Below are 19,122 nucleotides of genomic sequence, written 5' to 3' on the forward strand. Positions count from 1 at the left end.
CATGCTGTTGTATTTGTGAAGGTATCATTGCTACATGTAAATACAGCTGTTTATCCAATAATTGATGATTACAAAGACAACAATTCGGAAATGTGATCAACACTGGTCTTTGTGTTTATTCCGGAATTGTACTCTTCTCTCAATTTTCTAACTCCTTTTCAACCATCAGTTGAGAAGTTTTCCTGATCCAAAATATTGCACAGTATTATTCTGAGGTGTATGCCAACTGCTCTTTGAGTTTACTTCTGATAACCAGTCATTACAAAAGACAAGGAAACCTACCGACACAGCCTGTACAAAACTGGTGTGTTGCTCCTTGAGGTGCCTTACTGGTTCATGATGTGAAACTAACAAACAAACACAGCTTTTAGCAAACACAACGAGAGCAGAATCTGCTGAAGCTAATTACAATTATTCACATTATAGATGATTTATGTTTAGCTGCTGAATGTAATTCATTTAGTGCCATTAACGTATTACAAAAACAGGAGCTTTGCATTTTAAACCAAGGTTTAACCATTAAAACTTTCTATTTGTACAGTATTAGAATATGAGCTTGAAGCCACTTTTGATTAAAAAGAGTTGATCTTTCATTTTCGGTCTCAATCTGCAAAACCTAGCAGATGGCAAAGATGAGCTCTGCACAACATGCGTTTGATTTTTACTTTGAGTGCACACTTTGTATTTTTGTCCTGAGCATGGCCTCCCAGTCTTGTCCTTGCTCCATGTCCTGGTACTTGGTGGGCATGGAGTCCAGGGCCTGCAGTTCTGGGGTGGGCTGTGGCAGCAGTCCGGCTTTCTCTACAGCCTCTGGGAACTTGGCTGCTGCTGCAGTAGCCACACACACCCTCAAACAAGAACTGGAACAGAAAAATAATGTACAGGGATCAATACATACAGTTCTTTTGCTTCAAATTCCATTGGGTTTGTCCAATTAGTTAGTAAAAGAAAAAAAGTGTTTCTAGATTTCTTCATAACACATAACCCATAAGCAGTATCAAACCATGGCAGGTGCAACTATGGTTTTGATCTAGGTGCTCCACCATTTAGCTGTCCCAAATTTTTGAAAGAGACATCTCTAGACTACAGCAGTTACCATAGATACCAGAGCTTCTATTCATAAAGTCCTTGCATACCAGCTGAAGGATTTTGAATTCTTACAACAAGACTATTCCAGATAGTAGTAGTTGTATCCAGTATCTAATAACACTCTCGCAGAGGTCATTGACAGGGGTGAGCACCAGTCAGCTGGTCTTCACACCACGTTTCCAGGCAGCTCTGTGGGTCCACGCTGGCGAGGCCCCACACAGATAGGCTGTGTAATTTGGAAGTTCTCTCTTGAAAATAACAAACAATAGCAACATTGCAACAATAACAATTAAACATAACTGAGAAATATTAATATGCTACTGGCATTCAGAAGTGGTATGAAGCAGTTGGGTGTACCTTTCTTGTGCCATGTGGTAGAAAGCAGCCACAGCTGTATGCGGACACAACAGATACTGGTTCTCCTCCCAACATGTCCTCATGGCCAGCAAGGTGTCAGCCTCAGTCACACTGTACGATCTCATCACTGCCTTCAGCTAAGGTACACACAAAAATGGCTGTGATTCATGAAAAAGATATAATGTCACAGTTACACAGCTGAGATTATGTACTAAGACAAATTCTAATTGTGTTTGACAATACCCAGTGTGTTGGACAATACTTACTTCATACATAGTTAGTGATTGCAATAAACCTATTGATTGACATTATGTAAAAACAAAACCCCACACATTTAAACCGTGATGTTGAGTGGAGATGAAGACCAACCTTGTCCAGTAGGTTCTTGGGGACGACAGTCTTCCCTGTAGCCTCAAACTCCCTCATGAGTCTGGCCACCAGTGTGGAGTCATGCCCCGAGAACAGGTACAGGATCCTCTCAAAGTTGTAAGGCACCTGCAGATAGATGGGAGAAGTGGTGATGTGTACTGTACTGTCATCTCATGATGAAAAGATAAAAACAACTTGCATTGGCTAAGTATGTTTAGTGAAACAATAATGCATATAAATATATCTAATGAATCTTACATGATATGATACAAGACATACATGAATACAGTAAGTTCTGTTTGAGAAACACAGACTTTTCATTAGAATAAGATAACAATAAAAAAATGATGAGGTGTCACACATTAGACTTGGCCTGGGTGCCAGTCTATCTATAAGGGCTCCCATACTTGTGAGGGAGGGAGTATGGGGCTGAGAGCCCCTGTGGAAGTATGTCTACCTCTCTCAGTTTGGGTCGGGCATTAGCTGCATGATTGAACAAACTGCAGTAAAACATGCTAGCATTGAGGAAATTCAATATCTTTATTCATATTTATAACACAATGTGCAGACTGAAGAAACTGAAATATATATTAGAGAGGCATAAAAGCATCTGAAGTGTTTTTTTTGTTTTCAACTGTGACATGAACAGTGTTGAACTGCTGTTTTACAACATACCTGTATATCCATGGAGTTGGAGGAGGTTGGGATGACTTTGTCAGCCATGGAGAAGTCCCCCTGTTTCAGGGCTCTGTCCACAATGTCATTGACATTCACCGTGCTCACAAACTTCACAGGCAGGCCCATCATATTAGCAATACACCCAGCTGAGAAACCAGAAAAAGGTATCAAATGAAAAATAAATATCATGCATGATTTCTGATGTATCTAATCTTCAACAACTACCTTGATAAAAAATCTAATTCTTCTTCTTCTTCTAGATACCCTCTAACAGCCTAATAATGTGGGTATCACTAAATAGAATTCAATGACTGTAAAACATTAAATTCTCATTGGTAGAACTCGCAGTTTGAAAAGTCCATGACTTTCTATCCACAATAGCCCCACCTGATTGTAACAAAATATTGCATATTTACATTAGCCATCATTGTTAAGAGGGAAGAATTTTGAGATTTATTTTATATTTCCATTTCGTAGTTTGTCACTGACTGTGCTAAAGTCACAGTCACAGTCAAACAAGCTTTGTTGTGTGAAACCAACTAGCATGTAGTCTATATAACTTCCTTGGTCAAACAAACTTCATACAATGTATACCCATTGTACCACTGATATGGGGTTATAATTAACGTTATACCAGACTTGTCCTTACTGCACTCACCTGTGATGTTACCCATCGCTCCTGTTGGCACCACAATCTCTACCTCCTGGTCACAAGACCTGCACATCTGATGGAATACTACATGTTACACTGTATATCAACTATCGATAAACTTTTAATGTCACTTTTCATCGAAAGATACACAAGGCTGATCAGCTCTACTATTGAAAAATGATTTAATAGAAGGAAACATCTTGTATTAATCCTTACGAATAAATACTATCTGTGTCCTGCTTTGTCCTCAGTCTGAGGTTCGGCCGCTTTACCTTTTAATATACTTACTCCAACTCCCCATTACATAATGCAAAAATGAGCCCAGTTGTAAGCTCCTGGCTACCTGGAAGTAGGCGTAGAAGTGGTGCACTGTCTGCACCATAACACGGGCCCAGTTGATGGAGTTGATGCTTATCAGGTTGTGTTTCTGCACAAAGTCTGCATCCACGAAGCACTGCTTGATGGGATAGTCCAGGTCATCAGACGTGCCGTCCACTGGGTTACAGGTGTAACAGAATCAGTTCAGTCAATTATCTAACAGTACATAACAAAATCTGCTGCAAATAACTGATTTTGGCTGAGAATCTGTTCAAACAATGTTCCTGCATTTGTGTAGGCTGTTACCTCCATGAAAACAGAGGCAATGTTTTTGGTTTGTTTGTTTGTCTTGGTGTGTGTGTGTTTTTCCCACCAGCCCATGCAGGTTCAAGGTGGCAGGATGTGAGGTGGAAAAGCAGTAGTGGCAAGATATTGGACACTGCAGAACAAGGGGCATTTGTAACTGGAGACTGCAGGATGGAAGTTTGGTTTGGCCCGGGTCCAACATTGGTGCCGCAGGAAGGCAGGAAAATGCATTAGACAGCGAGAAATTAGCGAGAAATTCACAAGAATGAATAAAACAAGAAATTTCCCAAAACTCAACATTTCACAGGGGAATGAGATCTGTGATTTCGTTCTTGTCATCATTAACATAACCACAGGTAAGGTCTCTGTAGTGTTCCTCACACCTGCGAACACGTGGACATTGTCGTCCAGGACAGTGGTCATCTGCAGCTCCTGTATCCTGCTGCAGCGGCCGTGGGGCAGCAGCACCACGATGTCCACCCACTTCAGCCCTCTCACAGCCTCGATAGCCGCACTGCCTGTGTCACCAGAGGTGCCTGCAAAGGGACGTCAGGCCTTTTTATAGACAGTTTGGCAACTTTTTGCCTATTGGGCCATACTGATTTGATTATATTGATGACACCTCTTGGCACAACAAAACTGATGCGAGCGTGCGAAAAAAAATAGTTGGGCCAAGTTGCCTTCATTATGAAATGAAGTGATCAGGAAGGTTTTACAAATGTGAACTTATAGAGATTGGTAAACCAAACAGTGAATTCTCTATTTTTGTTCTCCTGAATTTTATTGGAAGAATTTGGAAAACTTTGCTAAGGACTCAAAATATATTTTGTGCGCAGAGTAAGTTTGTGACAAATCAGTATGTTTTACAATAGGAATAGAGGTATTTCCCAATGTATCAGCCAATTGAATTTCTCTCTTAACAGCAAAATATCAGCATGACAACACAGACACTAAGCTACAGTGCTTGTAGAACCGTCATGGACAAGTAATGACTGTGGGTGACTGAGTAATAGAGAGTTATAGGTTGCCTTGAAAAGTACCAGATGATATTCTAATTCCGGAAAACTTGAATCACTGTCCACAAGGTTTACCTTACCCACAACGATGGTGACATGCTTCTTCCTCTTCTCCAAGAAGTACTCCAAGAACTGTCCCACACAGGACAAAGCCAGGTCCTTGAAAGCGAGTGTTACCCCGTGCCACAGCTCCAGGACGTTCAGGCCCTTCTTAAGTCTGGCAACGTTTACCACATCTGGATGCCTGAACCTGGAGAAGGCCCTGTCTATCAGTCCTGGAGGGGGATACGTCTATACAGATTAGACTAAGGCAATTGGTGGTGTGTCTTTTCAACATAATTTGCAGCTCAATTATTCTTACATCTGACTGTAGGTCTGGACTGATATAAATAAAGAGTGGGATCCCTTTTCATCCATTCCATTTTGCAAAATCTAAAATTAAGACCATACAATCATTATTGCTATGCTGCATCATAATAATAGTAATCATACAGATCTTTAAAATCTTTTATCCCATCTCTGCTTTATAACAGATATAATTGAACTGAAGTATGACTGTCACAATTATTACTTACCATGGAGCTCTTGCCTTGGTATTTCTGTGTCATCCACAAAGAGGGGAAGGATCTCTTTGCAAAGGTCAACATAAGACAAGTCAGCCCAAGTCTGCAGTGTCTTTTGAGGTATCTGAAAAATTATTTCAAAAGCTTTTGTAATACTTCCATCACACGTTATTTGAGTAGGCTTACATTCAAATCCTTGTCTCACTCCCTATCGTACATCTTAAACCTAGAAACACAGTGTACCATACTCTTAATACAACAAACTTCTCCAAGGCAAAATTATGTTTTCTTACCTGTGAGGCAGTATCAGGGAACAGTTTACAGGTCTTACCTGTGGGACAGTATCGGGGCACAGCTTACAGTTCTTACCTGTGGGACAGTATCAGGGAACAGCTTACATTTTTTTACCTCTGGGACAGTATCGGGGCACAGCTTACAGTTCTTACCTCTGGGACAGTATCGGGGAACAGTTTACAGTTCTTACCTGTGGGACAGTATCAGGGAACAGCTTACAGTTCTTACTTGTGGGACAGTATCGGGGAACATCTTAATTATTTTTTACAGTTCTTTACCTGTGGGACAGTATCGGGGAACAGTAGTCCTCCATCACTGCAGTATCCTGAAAACAGGGCTTGCTCAAACGTCTGCCCTTTGACCCCACCTCTGGTGCTGCTGTATCTCATGGTGATGGCTCCTGCCAGTCACTGGTCATCACAGGAATACAGGGATCTGGGATGTAAACATTATATTTGTTGATTTTTAGTGTTCTGTGTGGTTTCTTAGTCTTACCTAAACACAGAAGATGAAGTGTTGCTGAGTATGTTTACAGAGGGTATCAATCTTAAATGGCCCAGGCTATTGACAGGATATCAATACAAAAATTTTTACAGGATGCTCCTGTCAACAAGAATCTTTTTCACACCATGACGTGCATGGTCCTGTGAACTCTTACTCTTATATAAACCTAACCCGGAGAATAATCTTGTATTAAAGATGGTGCAAAAAAAAGACTAATTGACATTCCAGAGAGAATGTCCGCAGTATGTATAAGTGTGTATGAGTGTATGTACTGTCATGTGTGTGTTTGTGTTTGTACAATGTATAGGGTTGTTTGTGTTGTTCCTTTCTTTGTACTGGACACACAGCCGCCCAGCAGTGCTCTCTGTAGGCCTGAATGGCAGTATAGCCACAGGGAAGACAACAGTGTCTGGCTTTTTAGCAAATACCCAATATATCAGCCAAAATATCGGCCATCGTGACACTGGCACTAAATCTAACACCATAAACATGTTCAACATGTTGTCCAATGTGTACTCAGTTTCCGTGCTAAACACACCTGTAAACGCACTTTTTTTTTACAAAATACTCGGTGCGGCCCGTGGCACTATACATGGTAGGGGCCGCATGTATCCCGTCCCAAATATGCAAATGAGTCCGTCATATCGGAATGTTTACGTCTGGGGCTGTGGATATCAGCGCCTTGTATTTTGTAAAAAAAAAAGGGACTTTAAAGATGTTTACAGCACAGAAACATTCAGGGGACAACATGTTGAACATGTTTATGGTGTTAGAATTAGCGCCCGTGTCACAATGGCCTTTGTGGGCATTTGCTAAAAAGCTGGTCCCCTGTATGGTGTATATATTGATTGTTCATTGCTACACAGACACACACACACACACACATACACAGCAATATCATTAATTTGCCTTTCCTCCAGCCCATCTACAGCTTAAGGCCCATCTTTTCCTCAAGGAGATTCCATTAGAGGCCAAACCTCCATGAATAGCCTTGGGGCCCAGAAAGAGTAGCACGCTTAGGTAGACTACCCCACTGGCCAAGCCCACCTTTTCCGGTAACCCCTGCTGCAATCAGCAATGCGATAGCTACTTATAAAATAACCCCGGGTGATGGGACAAGGGTCCATGGCTTTATAACGTCACAGTGGCCATCAAATTCCCATACTTTGATTCTGACTGAGCTGATGATAGTGCAAAATTGAACAAATCACATATATATAACTCACACAAATAAATCATACTACAGTAGTTTGTAGAGCTGATGAACTACTTCAAGATTGCCCCGCCCTCCATTGACACAAAAAGCAAATCGCGACATCATAACTTGCTTAAGCTAGCTTTATGAGACATGATAGTACTTATGATCAGGTTGTCGGACCAAAAGTACAGCAGGCATACCTGCGAACTGCTGCCGATACTGGGTGCTATGCGCTACCGGTGCACCACCAGCTGTAGGTGAACTTTTGACTCCAGACTGTTCTATTATGGACATAGAGGGGTGTTGTTTGCCCTGTCGGTCAAAGAATAATAACGACACCTAGCGGAGTGTATGATAACGTGGTATTGCCTAGTAACAAAAGGCAATGTTTTTACCTTGGTTTGTTTAAAAAAAGGAAGAAGAATAAAAAACATGAGTGGTTTTACTAGTTTCTTTTCAATTGTAGGCCTTAGCTCGAGCAAATTTTCTTTGAACTCGAGTTTCATTCGAAAAGACCGACCCCATTAGCTCGCCAACTTTGCAAAAAACATTGAAAAGCAAAATAAAGCGTAGAAATGCACAGATTCGACGGATCTGCATCCACCATATCATTGGGCGTACTGTAAATTTTGAAGGACAGTCTATTTCTCTTCCTCCTTCCGGCGGCTCCATCAAATCGTTTTTGTGGAGCGTATTTAGAATTAGAGCTCCGGAATAAAACAACTTGATACATATTCATGATATCAAAATAGTACTAGTATACCTTACAGCGTAAGAACCCTTTCCGCTGGACGGTTTGTGTGACCCTTGGAACATGATCCACCGCGTAAACGCATGGTTTAAAAGGCAAAAAGCACGCACATCTTTTAAAAAATTCGGTCTTAAATCGAATTGATATGCAGTACGTTGAGCGATCTGCCAAAGTTCGTCGCTCAGCCGCCGCAGCCTCCATAGTGGAAAGGGGTGTGTTAAACGTGTTTCTGGCCCGCTCTCGACAGGCCATAGAGAAAAGTAGGCGATCGGCTATAACGCTGACTTGAACCATGCCTTAGAAGCAAATATGATGACCGGATCGCTTTAGATTACAGATTGAGTCGACACGTCGACAAAGGCGGGAGTTATTCAAACTCTGGTGAAACATTAGCCACAATGTCCACATGCTTTCATTTCAAAGTCCACAGTCGGTTATCAAAGCTGCACTAGCTTACTGGGAACAGACTCAATATGCCATAAAGCTTTATAGACTTGTTTCTTCAGTGGCGTATCATAAAACTGTATAATAACAGGCAATAGTATTATCAGTTTCTCCTGTGATGAATGGCGGGTCACAAAGGAAGCTGACCGTGACTATGATGAAAGGTAGGTGTCGTTCCTAGTACGGGGCGTTAGGTTGAGTGTATATATCATACGCTACCCAGTAACGATTAAGGACAGGCACTTCGCTCTATTTCGGATAAACTAAGATAGTCAAATTCGTTTACTTTGCGTTGGTTGTATGGGCCATGAGTAAAATTTTGATCATTTGTTTGTCTGTTTTATTTTGTTTTCTACGATTCGTCCTAAGGCTAAAGAAAGGCAAGATATTGCCTAAATACCGGGTAGTTGCCTTTGCAAATATCGTGACAGTTCTTGCTACATACACATCTGTCCTCAAGATATCAATCATTCATACGGGATGCAGAAATGGGACAGCAACATTAGTACGTATACAACACAAATGAAACATTTAGCTCTTACTTTTCAGTCGTCGGTTGAACGGAGCAGTTTGTTCCTCAGACGTTTAGTAGGGCTAAATTTGCATTGACTTGGAGTCCGGCCAGACATACATCGTACGATCGTCTTACGATCACAAAATGAGGGCATTGTTCCTCGCCGTGCATGCGGCCTCCAAAATTACATGTCTAGTTAAAAACGAGACTGCCTTAACTCATTTTCGGCGGTTGGTTCTCTCACAGACTTCTTGAAGATTCTCCGATATCAAAATCGGGCGACGCTCTGCCACGAATCATGTTTAAGTCGACACTGGCGTGCACTTGTGTTTCACTCTCGGGAGCTCTAACTTCTTCTCATAGCAATAGAAAGCAGAGACCAAGGCAGACGTATAAAAACCAAGGCTACTAGCTTGTCTGCCTTGGTGTACCGTGAATGACTAGTACAGAAGCGGATTAATAGGCTAAAAACAAGGGATTATGAGAAAGACATTTGCCATAACGTTGCCATAACCAACCATGTGTGTTACATGATCTATTTCTGACTATATACTCGTACGTGTAATAGCATGTAATAGCTTGATCTTTCCCGTGAATCTAGAAATTTGATAAGTGGACAAAATGCGTTTCACATAATACTAAGCCTATCCTCTATCACAACCTTAGAGTGCTGTTGCACGAATCACAACGCCCCACCACCACTCGACATGTTCTAATTACTTGGTATACAAGCCATGCTGCAACAATCACTAATCTACCTGGAGTGACGGGCATATTTGCACACAGCCGGCAACAACAGAATATGTGCACATGTAAATGACATAGTTGATAGGATGTTTCATGGTTATATTGGAAACCAAGCAACATTTGAACGCTAATCTGTATTTCTTAAGGTGTGCCTGTAGTGTCTTGAATATGGAGCAAACAAGTGCACACGACCTGTAGGTAGTCTTTGACCCAGGTGAAAGCTATGACGTCGCCATTTTGTTTGCTTATGATATCTGCAAATAGGATGTTGCCGTTGAAAGAAAACCATGACGTCACAAGTTCCGTCTGGTGATGTGGTGACTGGTGAGTTTTGAGGAATCAAAGACGTAGCTTTAAATGGACAAAAAGCACCATATTGTGATAACAGAATAGAAAAGGTGTAAATTTGAATATTCACATTAATCCGATTAGCATCTACAAGGTATTGACATGCTCGCATGGGATGTTAAATGTTTGTACTAGAGTTTCTGCTTGTGAGGGTCAACAGCAAACTACAGTAATGGAGTAATGTGGTAAACACACTCTTCTGAAACTCGAAAAGTACAATGGACAATAGAAAATACCTACATGTAAAGCAAAGAATTCAAACTAGAGATCTTCATATTCTTAGCGCAGGAAACGTTTGAAATTAAATAGGTTATGATAGAACAGAACATAGCTTCTTCATTTTTAAGTTTCCTTGAATGTCAGGGGAACAACTACAAAGACTCCATTTATTCTCTGCCCTCACGGCACTATCTTGGTAGAGACAAATGGAACATCACAATCCTGATAATAATATCTTGTCGCTTAACTGTTGTTCCATTTTTTTGCAATAGGAAGAAAAGAGCGGAGGTCCGAATAAGTCGTGACTATGCGCGTCAGTGGGCGGATCCGGATCCTCGCGGCCCTGTTCGCCGTGCTCGGCCTGTACGCGCTCTTGGGAATTCTCGGCTTCCGGTGTCCACAATCTGAGCAACAGGGATCCAGGGGCAGCCACAAAATAATCCCAGAAAATACAGAACACAAAGATAACTCAATAACAGTTCACCTTACCTCAGCCACCAATAAGCCAAGCACGGGGTTCAGACGACTTCGACTGAGAGAGCAAGACGAGGATAGAACAACCTCTCAAAGCGATGTAAATGTACTTAGTTTGGCTTTGAAAGAAATGTTATCTAAAGTAAGCAGACTAGAGGACCTTGCGAGAGAAGATAGGAACAGGAGTGAAGCTCTGATTGCTCGTCAGGACTCCTTCTTACGCGACATAGAAGCTGAGATGAAGAAGGAGACGTTCAGTAGGAGGCTGAAACAGGAGGCGGCTGACCATGACATGTTTCAGTTGGATCGAAGGTACGTTCTTCACCTCCTCGTATTATGGCTAATACTCAAACTGTAACAAGAAGTGCATCTTTTAGCATTGTTCACAGAAAACCTTTGACGTTAACCAAGAAAGGTGGATTAAATCTTTATTTGCCAATAAACGCTTGCCGTAGATCTGCTCATCCTGATCATGATACCTGGAAGTAGATATATAAAGACCATATCTGCCGATGCTGGGACAAGTCGTATGTTGACATTTGTTTCTCTTGTAACCCCTGTAGAGCACCACCACGCGTCCTTACAGTTCCTGTCGGTCCGGGAGAGAACGGTAAAGCCACGTACATCCACGGCCGGGACACGCGGCAGGCAGCCGAGCAGCTGCACAACCTGTACGGGTACAGCGTGCTGGTCAGTGACATCATCAGCCTGGACAGGAAGATTCCTGATCAACGGCACAAGCTGTGATTATTCTATTTCTTTTGTCTTCTTAGTAATCTTCTAATACTCTATTTTTTAGGCGCTAGGCCCAATTGATTCATATGAATGATATAGGCATGTTATTGGTCGTCTCCCTGCATTGTTCATGTTGCAGTATGCAGTGACATTTGCCGTTCATGTATATGATTAGACATCATTACCGTGAACTGTGCTGCAGGTGCCTGCAGGAAGAGTACCCGGATGACCTGCCCCAGGCGTCGGTGGTGATGATATTCTATAACGAGGCGCTCTCTGTGGTGCTGCGGTCTCTCCACAGCATCGTCAGCCAGTCCCCTCCCCACCTCATCGGGGAGATCATCCTGGTGGACGACTGCAGTGATAAACGTGAGAAGCATATTTAGTGTCTTCGCTCACCCATAGTTGAACTTTCTGCCGGTCGAATTAGCCTGACTAAATCGCGCTCCTGGCGGCCGGCCCGACTGTAACCACCCCCTAGGGGAGGGTCATTAACCTCCGCCAGAGAGCTTGTGTAACCAAACTGAAAGGCTACCGGTCCGATGCGTTGCATAGATACAATCCTTCCAAGTTCGCTGCAACAGGGCTATACGCGTAATTAAAGACTAACACTCCGAGCGACCTCGGATTTATACATTCAAAATAGACTACTGCAGCCATGTCACCCCAGAAGAAAAGGATAGTCTGCTATCTCAGGGTGGTGTCAATGACATCATCTTGTCCAACATACGACCATCTTTAAGAATATGCATAATTCTATTTATTTCTTATTCCAGGAAGGAGAGGTTGCAATGTAACATGTAATGTATTTGTTTGTTTTGTTTTGTTTGTATCAAAGCTATTACACTTTGGCCTTATCAAGTGTTTCATAAGGTTTAAATGTCTAACTCTCCCCGCAGCTGACCTCATGTTCCCCCTGGAAGCTCACATCTCCACCAACTCCAAACTGCGGAGCAAAGTAAAGGTACTGAGAAATCCCAAACGTGAAGGTTTGATCCGGTCCCGTCTGAAGGGAGTGCAGCAGGCCCAGGGCCCGGCTGTCGTCTTCCTGGACTCCCACATTGAGTGCACGCCTGGATGGTGAGAGGCTCCGCTGTATTTTATCAGAAAAGGCCGAGATCCCAATGTGCTGCATATTCTTTATCCCAATTCACAAAAAAGTACAGATAAACAAGCTTGCCAAGCTCTTTGGATTTTGTAACTCAAACATCGCAAGGGCCAATACTGCATATTTATCTTCGCCGAGTACTTGTACTCGGAGAAGATTATGTTTTCGGTTGAAAAATCTGTTGGGTGGGTCTGAATGTATGTCAGGAGCATAGCTCAAGAAAGCTTTGATGAATCTTTATGATTTTTGGTAGATGTGTAGTGGTTGTGCAAAGGAAGGTCAAGTTCAAAAATGGTCCACCTTGCGTTTTTCAACAGTACTGCAGCGGACTTTACATTTTTTTATGTTTGTATGTAGGCAAAAAAAGTGACGGAAACGTTTATGGATGTTCGTGATTTTTTGCAGGTGTGTAGATGTTGTGGAAACGGGGGTCAAGTTAAAAAATGGTTCCCCTGGTAATTTCCGTCGGTACTGCAGCGGGCTTTGGGTGGAAGTGTATTTGTATGTCGCCAGCATAACTCGAGAAGCTGTTGATGGATCCGTATGATATTAAGTGGATAGGTAGGGTTTACAGAAAGGAAGATCAAGTTCGATAATGAGCCTTCTAGTGAGTATCTAAGGCACTGCAACGGAGCTTCAAAATTCAGGGGCATATTTTCTGAAAGTGCTATGGTCATGATTTTTGTGTGGTACATAGTTCATGCCACAGAAAGTATGTTCTGTAAATTTGGGCCCCCTAGCGGCTTGTTTGGAACTGCAGTGGGTGTTTTTGTTTTGACATTCGGACATGAATAACTTGAGAAAGGGTCGACAGATCGTCGTGATGTTTGGTATGTAGAGAGCTCAGATGGTGCTTTACATAATCAATGACTTATTATGCAAATCATTTGCATAATTAGTAAGGAAAGTTTGGTAACCCACTGCATGCATTTCATAATTGGACAAGGGACAGTGTCAGGTCATGTAAACAGATGGCCGTGCATAATCGTATATGTAGGTCAAATAAATAAACTATTCTCCAAGCAGAGGTGTGGGTCCTGCTGGTTTGTAACGCGTTCAGTTTAGGCATTTTTGTTCAACACGGTTAACGTTGGCGACATAATGAAAAGGGGACAAAATAGAAAGCCTGACAAAAACACGTCAAAACCAGCCAGACCCACTCCTCTGCTTGGAGAGTACACTGCACCAAAATTGCACCACTGCTATGTGCGGAAAAGTCACATGTATACATGTACTATGTCTTTCAAAATTTGTATGATACGGAATAAAGATTTATTCTATTCATATATATTGACTGTACCATTTCATCATCACTTTCAACTTACAACACTGCAATATCGAACCTTTGTGGCCCATATAATATCAACATACTCATATTTTTTCATGACCAGTTATAACATATATTAGCACACTCTACACATATACTAGTCCTGTACCGCTAAATGATTTTTAACCCTATTTAGACTGGACTCATCCGCCCCATCATAACTTAGGTGGTGCATGATCAAATTTGCAGGGGGTGATAAGCACGTAATTATTAATCACTCTCCATAATAAGCCTTGATTATTTGGCGAAGATAATGTGTTCGTGGAACTCTAGTATTCATAGCACTGCGCTGACCTAATGATACTGCCATTCGATTCTGCAGCTAAGTCGTAAAAGAAAACTTGTCACGACCATGGTCATATATTTTGCTTCTATTTCTAGTACAAATTTAGTCTAAATATGGTTTAGTTCTGAGCGCATCATTGGCATATTAGCGATCCGTATTCACGAATAATGTTTCTGTGGTTGAGTTGATACACAGCCGTACACAGCCACTCGTTTGATACAAATGTGTGAATATCTTTATGTGTATAAATTTCCAGGTTGGAGCCTTTGCTGGCTCGCATACGGAAGAACAACAGCACTGTGGCCTGTCCAGTCATCGACCACATCGATACCAAAACGTTTGCTTACGAACAGCTGAGGTTCTTAGCCGGGGGATTCACATGGGACCTCAACTTCATGTGGATATACGTCAACAAAGAAGAAATGGCTAGACGAAAATCACCCATAGATCCAGTAAGGCAAGTACTACACTGTCTTTTTTTATGTTGGTGATCATTCAATTGCACATAAGTAAATATAGGTAAACAACTGTAAACAGTAAATATCGTACTCGTTGAAAGGGAGGCATGAAAGCCTTGGTTGATCTATAGCCCCCTCTGAAACTAATGTGACATGACATAATGTAGATACATGTTAAGTTTACAAGTTAGATCAAGCAGCATTATATAGTAAATCAGAAATGAGATAAATTGATGACCTAGCTCAACTGTTTATTATCGTTAAAGTCAAAACTGTGACGAGGGGACTACCGTAGTCGTAGAATATCCCCTCATGAGAGATAAACAAGTAGATTTGACGCTCATTGTTCCTCTGCCTGATGCTTGCGAACGATTGATTGATTGATTGATTGATTGATTGATTATTCCTCCTCCATGTCCGCTTGTAGATGCCCTGTCATGGCAGGCGGACTCTTCGCCATCTACAAAGATTACTTCCAACACATCGGTGCCTACGACCCGGCCATGGAGATATACGGGGGAGAAAACGTCGAAATGTCTTTTAGGGTAAGAGAACCTGGAGTTGAGAAGCTTTCCAGATATTCCTGAATCTCTATCCGTGATTTTCTCCATATCAATAACTAGGAAACATGGTTGTTTGTCGACTCAAAGGACAGTCAGTCAGTCATCAGTTCTATAGGGAGACATTTATGCATGTTCAGTCTAGTACCAGAGAGGTAAATCTGGTTAATCTGTTCATCTACACAATGGTTTAGAGATGTTCTTAACAGACAGACATACGCACACGTCAATGTGAATGATGCTATGCAATCAACAACGTACCAATAAGGACGATGTACGAGCGATCGACGTTAGCGTGAATGTGCAAGATTAGCGATACCGTGAGCTCGGGGTGAACATCACAAACGTGTGGATGTGTAAGTGTTCCATAGCAGTTATAAAGATGTGCAGGAAAGAATATGTTACCAATACAATAAGACCATTGTACTTTTTCTGTTTAACGTTGGACGATGTTTACCACAGGTGTGGCAGTGTGGAGGTCGGGTCGAGACGGTGCCGTGTTCGCGGGTGGGGCACATTGAGAGGACAGACAAGCCCTACCTGTACGTCAGGTCTAACGACACCAAGGACATCAATATAGAAGTCAACAAGGCGCGCGTGGCGGAGGTGTGGATGGATCAGTACAAGAGATACCTGTACGCCAGGCAACCCAACCTCAAGGTACTGACCTATTGCCTATAGAACATGTTGTGGTCTTAAGTGACTATATAAGAAGGTGTCGCTGGAATGATATCAAATTAAGAGGGTTAAGAAGTGGTTTGAGAACTAAGGTGGGGCTGTTCCAGTCCAGCATATGGGTGTCAATATTCTGCATTTGTGCTCTTTCTTATTGTTGGGACTTCAAGCTCCAAGATATACAACTACAGATATACAACTGTGACAGTAATTCATAATAAACTTAATCTCTACATGAAGATTAAAGTTACATAGATGAGTTTACTTTCATTGATATTAGTATTGTATAGATTAGAATTGCTGGACGTTTTGCAGAACATTTCACACGGGGACATCAGTGAGCGCCAGGCCTTGCGGAAACGCCTTGGTTGTAACAGTTTCCAGTGGTACCTGGAAAACGTGTACCCGGACAGGCTGGAGGATACTGTGGAAAACGGGTTCTTCAGGGCCTGGGGCGAGGTACGCCATGTCAACATTTACCTTCCTGTCCGTTTGTGATGGAATCTATTAGGCTATGTTCTGTCGATTGCTTCTACCTAGACGTCATTACGTTTTTGACGATTTTTTGAATTACCAAAACGACGCACTTACATGTAATCCTATAGCCTGACATATAGTCGCCCGCGGGGCAGTGACCGTTGTAAGCGGACCAAAGCTGATAAGGATGGATACCAGGCTCACTTACTAATCAATTAATTCCTCCATCCTTCCATAATGCAGCTGCGGAACGTCCATACTGGGCTGTGTTTGGACTTCATGGACGGCCGCGGAGTAGGACTGTGGGACTGTCATGGCCAGGGTGGACAGCAGGTTAGCAAGTTTATACATGCTCAGTCATGTGGAATGCTTTTGAGTGACATTCACAGCATGTTTTCAGACCAGCGTTAATGAAGCTTAAGCTTTTCACAGAATGGGAAAACTAGACGCCCTTTTCAACAGGCCGTGACTTCTCTTATTTCTTCCTGGTGGTTTCTCCGCTTCACAATTTGGTCCTGCCAAGTTCACATAAACCGACCCAGTACAAACATAAGAAAACTAGTCTTAGATTACTGACATCAATTAAGAATAAAGGAGAATGATAACGTTAACAGATGTGCCACATCTTTCTTTCATCATTTCTCTAGTTTTTTGCCCTGCGAAGGCCGGAGAAGGGAAAAGCGATACAGACCATAGGAACAGGCGACATGCAGTGTATGGGGACCGAGGGCACCGCGAGGTTGGAAGTGTCAATCATCAAGTACTGCCATAATGGACTTCACGAGAGTTGGTATCACAACGGCAAGGTAAGACCTTTCTTTTACCGTAAAACTATTGGGCTTTATCTGGTTCCTCTTTTTGTACATGCGTTACGCATTTCCATGTCAGTCTTTTCTCTCTTTTTCTGTCTTTTCTTATCACCCTCTCTCTCTCTCTCTCTCTCTCTCTCTTTCCTGCTTCCACAAGATCATCAGATGATTCTGTATTCTTTCATCTGCAAATCGACAAGCTTAGATTTTAATTGCACGAGCTAGTTCTCGCTAGATCACGAAATGTTTATATAACATATGACATATACAATTTTCTTTGCAACACAGGGTGGGATACTTTTAAACACGGAGACTGGACTCTGCTTGGACGTGGGCCGAAACGCCACCTCAGGAACGAGAGCGTTCGTCAACAACTGCACCAGGACAGCCTCCCAGCAGTGGACATTCACAGAGTACTTCACACCATGAGGTCGGTTTGCTGAAAGACACACGATGATTGAAATGTTGACAGATCTTACGGTGCCGCCTACCCTTTGACAAGATTTAAAAACAGCTATCTACGTGTAAGAGTTGCTTTCAGCATCATTTTAACAATACAAAAAAGATACAACTGCTCGTGCGAGCATATTCTTATAGGGTTTTAGAGTTGGTTGCAACCAAGTTTCCCATCCCTAAATGTGACATAGATGTGTGCACAATGTATAATCTGACGGAATAAATTTTATTAACAAATTTTTAAACTGGCTGGTAAATGAGTGGTTTCTGACAAGAGATTCTATACTCTGTGTCAATGTCTCTCCTAGGAGGCATCTAACTGATTCTGCACCGAGGTCATATACGAGAACGGAAAGATGATATGATAGTATAATATTATAGATAACATATGTAATAGATGGTGGATAATATGATATAGATGATAAATCATAAAACAGATATCTCAGTCTTCAGTGTGCTGTTTCGCAGCAATAAAACGTCGTAAAATGCATCCTGCACAAAGCGGAGTCAGTGCTGAGACGTAAACCACAACACCGAAGTCTATCAACAGACTTTCAAATCTGCATTTGTATGTCGTTTATCGTCCATATCTCGATATTTACGACTACTCAGATTGAAAACTTTCCGCCAAGCTATATATCAATATTTATTGACACAACGACTATCATATATCCAAAAAAAAACAACAACAAATGGATACAAATGAATTAACCTACGTACAAGTATATGAATAAATCAACCTGTCGAGTTTAACGTATCACGTTCACTACCAGTTCTACGGTCTAAATATTCTGTTTGTGGTTTAATCCTGACGATTGTACCAGTAGACTATCTTCTCCTCGTGCAGTCTCTCCCACAGGCGCCTCTCCTCGCTGTAGTCGTGGGCCCCCTCCTTTACCTCTCCGTCCGCCCGTTGCTCGGGAATCTTGCGGTGGTCGTAGTAGTGCATAGGGAATCTGTAGCAAGGTAATAAAACCTTCTATGAACGCTCCTGCGTTTACTTTGTGTTTAATAGTAATGGAATACTGGAATATCACTGTCATGGTTCACAATTTACCCTGCAGCGTTGGTCAATGTTAGGTATTAAATCAGCCCTATGTTGTGTACGTCAATGTAAGGGGCCTTCTAGACTGTAAATGGTTTAGAACGTATCTGATCTAGTTCTGGAAGTTTAAATGCCGAGATAGATAATACGGCGATCGCACTGCGGGCTATAGCTAGCTGCGACCTAAATTAGGTTTGTGTATCCCTTGACTTCAAAATTAAGGTATCAAGCAAAATGTAAATGCATGAGTGAAAAGACAACAAAGCACACAAGGCATAAGAATATCTTTTTTTTAAAATCTATGAAATTCGAGCCCTCTGTCAAATAGCTCGGTCGCATAGCGGT

The 19,122-nt window shown here is 42.0% G+C and overlaps 3 protein-coding genes across 10 annotated transcripts in view; 1 reads left to right on the plus strand and 2 right to left on the minus strand.

Annotated features, from left to right (window-relative positions):
• Positions 1-91: 91 nt before the first annotated feature.
• LOC136430783 (threonine synthase-like 2) lies at positions 92-7,638 on the minus strand. The gene is made up of 11 exons (XM_066421726.1): positions 7,545-7,638; positions 5,921-6,077; positions 5,361-5,472; positions 4,866-5,060; positions 4,153-4,305; positions 3,489-3,640; positions 3,152-3,218; positions 2,491-2,639; positions 1,816-1,941; positions 1,447-1,583; positions 92-860 (listed from the first exon to the last, which is right to left on the minus strand). Exons 2-11 carry the CDS (start codon positions 6,029-6,031, stop codon positions 662-664), a joined length of 1,401 nt encoding a protein of 466 aa, XP_066277823.1. The 5' UTR covers positions 6,032-6,077; positions 7,545-7,638; the 3' UTR covers positions 92-661.
• Positions 7,639-8,498: 860 nt separating this feature from the next.
• LOC136430785 (polypeptide N-acetylgalactosaminyltransferase 1-like) lies at positions 8,499-17,977 on the plus strand. Of its 2 annotated transcripts, none has more exons than XM_066421727.1 (12): positions 8,499-8,703; positions 10,640-11,153; positions 11,405-11,584; positions 11,779-11,945; positions 12,476-12,656; positions 14,554-14,754; positions 15,183-15,300; positions 15,778-15,975; positions 16,306-16,449; positions 16,711-16,800; positions 17,115-17,273; positions 17,565-17,977. In XM_066421727.1, exons 2-12 carry the CDS (start codon positions 10,675-10,677, stop codon positions 17,703-17,705), a joined length of 2,058 nt encoding a protein of 685 aa, XP_066277824.1. In that variant the 5' UTR covers positions 8,499-8,703; positions 10,640-10,674; the 3' UTR covers positions 17,706-17,977. The 2 variants fall into 2 exon arrangements, with proteins under 2 accessions (XP_066277824.1, XP_066277825.1); XM_066421728.1 differs by lacking the exon at positions 8,499-8,703 and adding an exon at positions 10,077-10,124.
• LOC136430786 (alpha-N-acetylgalactosaminide alpha-2,6-sialyltransferase 1-like) overlaps positions 17,940-19,122 on the minus strand; it is a 39,529-nt gene continuing 38,346 nt past the window's right edge. For all 7 annotated transcript variants that reach the window (XM_066421735.1, XM_066421734.1, XM_066421733.1 and 4 more), the window contains one exon: positions 17,940-18,688. In XM_066421735.1, coding sequence (XP_066277832.1) covers positions 18,535-18,688 — 154 coding nt within the window. In that variant the 3' untranslated portion in view covers positions 17,940-18,534. The remainder of the gene's footprint in view (positions 18,689-19,122) is intronic.

Source organism: Branchiostoma lanceolatum, chromosome 3 (assembly GCF_035083965.1).
Source record: "Branchiostoma lanceolatum isolate klBraLanc5 chromosome 3, klBraLanc5.hap2, whole genome shotgun sequence".
Classification (NCBI taxonomy): domain Eukaryota; kingdom Metazoa; phylum Chordata; class Leptocardii; order Amphioxiformes; family Branchiostomatidae; genus Branchiostoma; species Branchiostoma lanceolatum.

Coding starts and splice junctions, on each gene's coding strand:
- LOC136430783 (XM_066421726.1), bottom strand. CDS start 6,031: ATGAGATACAGCAGCACCAGAGGTGGGGTCAAAGGGCAGACGTTTGAG. Junction 5,061..5,360: donor ACCAAGGCAAGAGCTCCATG/GTAAGTAATAAT, acceptor ATCCCCCTCCAG/GACTGATAGACAGGGCCTTC. Junction 3,641..4,152: donor CAATGTCCACGTGTTCGCAG/GTGTGAGGAACA, acceptor CCTGTAACCCAG/TGGACGGCACGTCTGATGAC.
- LOC136430785 (XM_066421727.1), top strand. CDS start 10,675: ATGCGCGTCAGTGGGCGGATCCGGATCCTCGCGGCCCTGTTCGCCGTG. Junction 16,450..16,710: donor TCTTCAGGGCCTGGGGCGAG/GTACGCCATGTC, acceptor TCCATAATGCAG/CTGCGGAACGTCCATACTGG. Junction 16,801..17,114: donor ATGGCCAGGGTGGACAGCAG/GTTAGCAAGTTT, acceptor TCATTTCTCTAG/TTTTTTGCCCTGCGAAGGCC.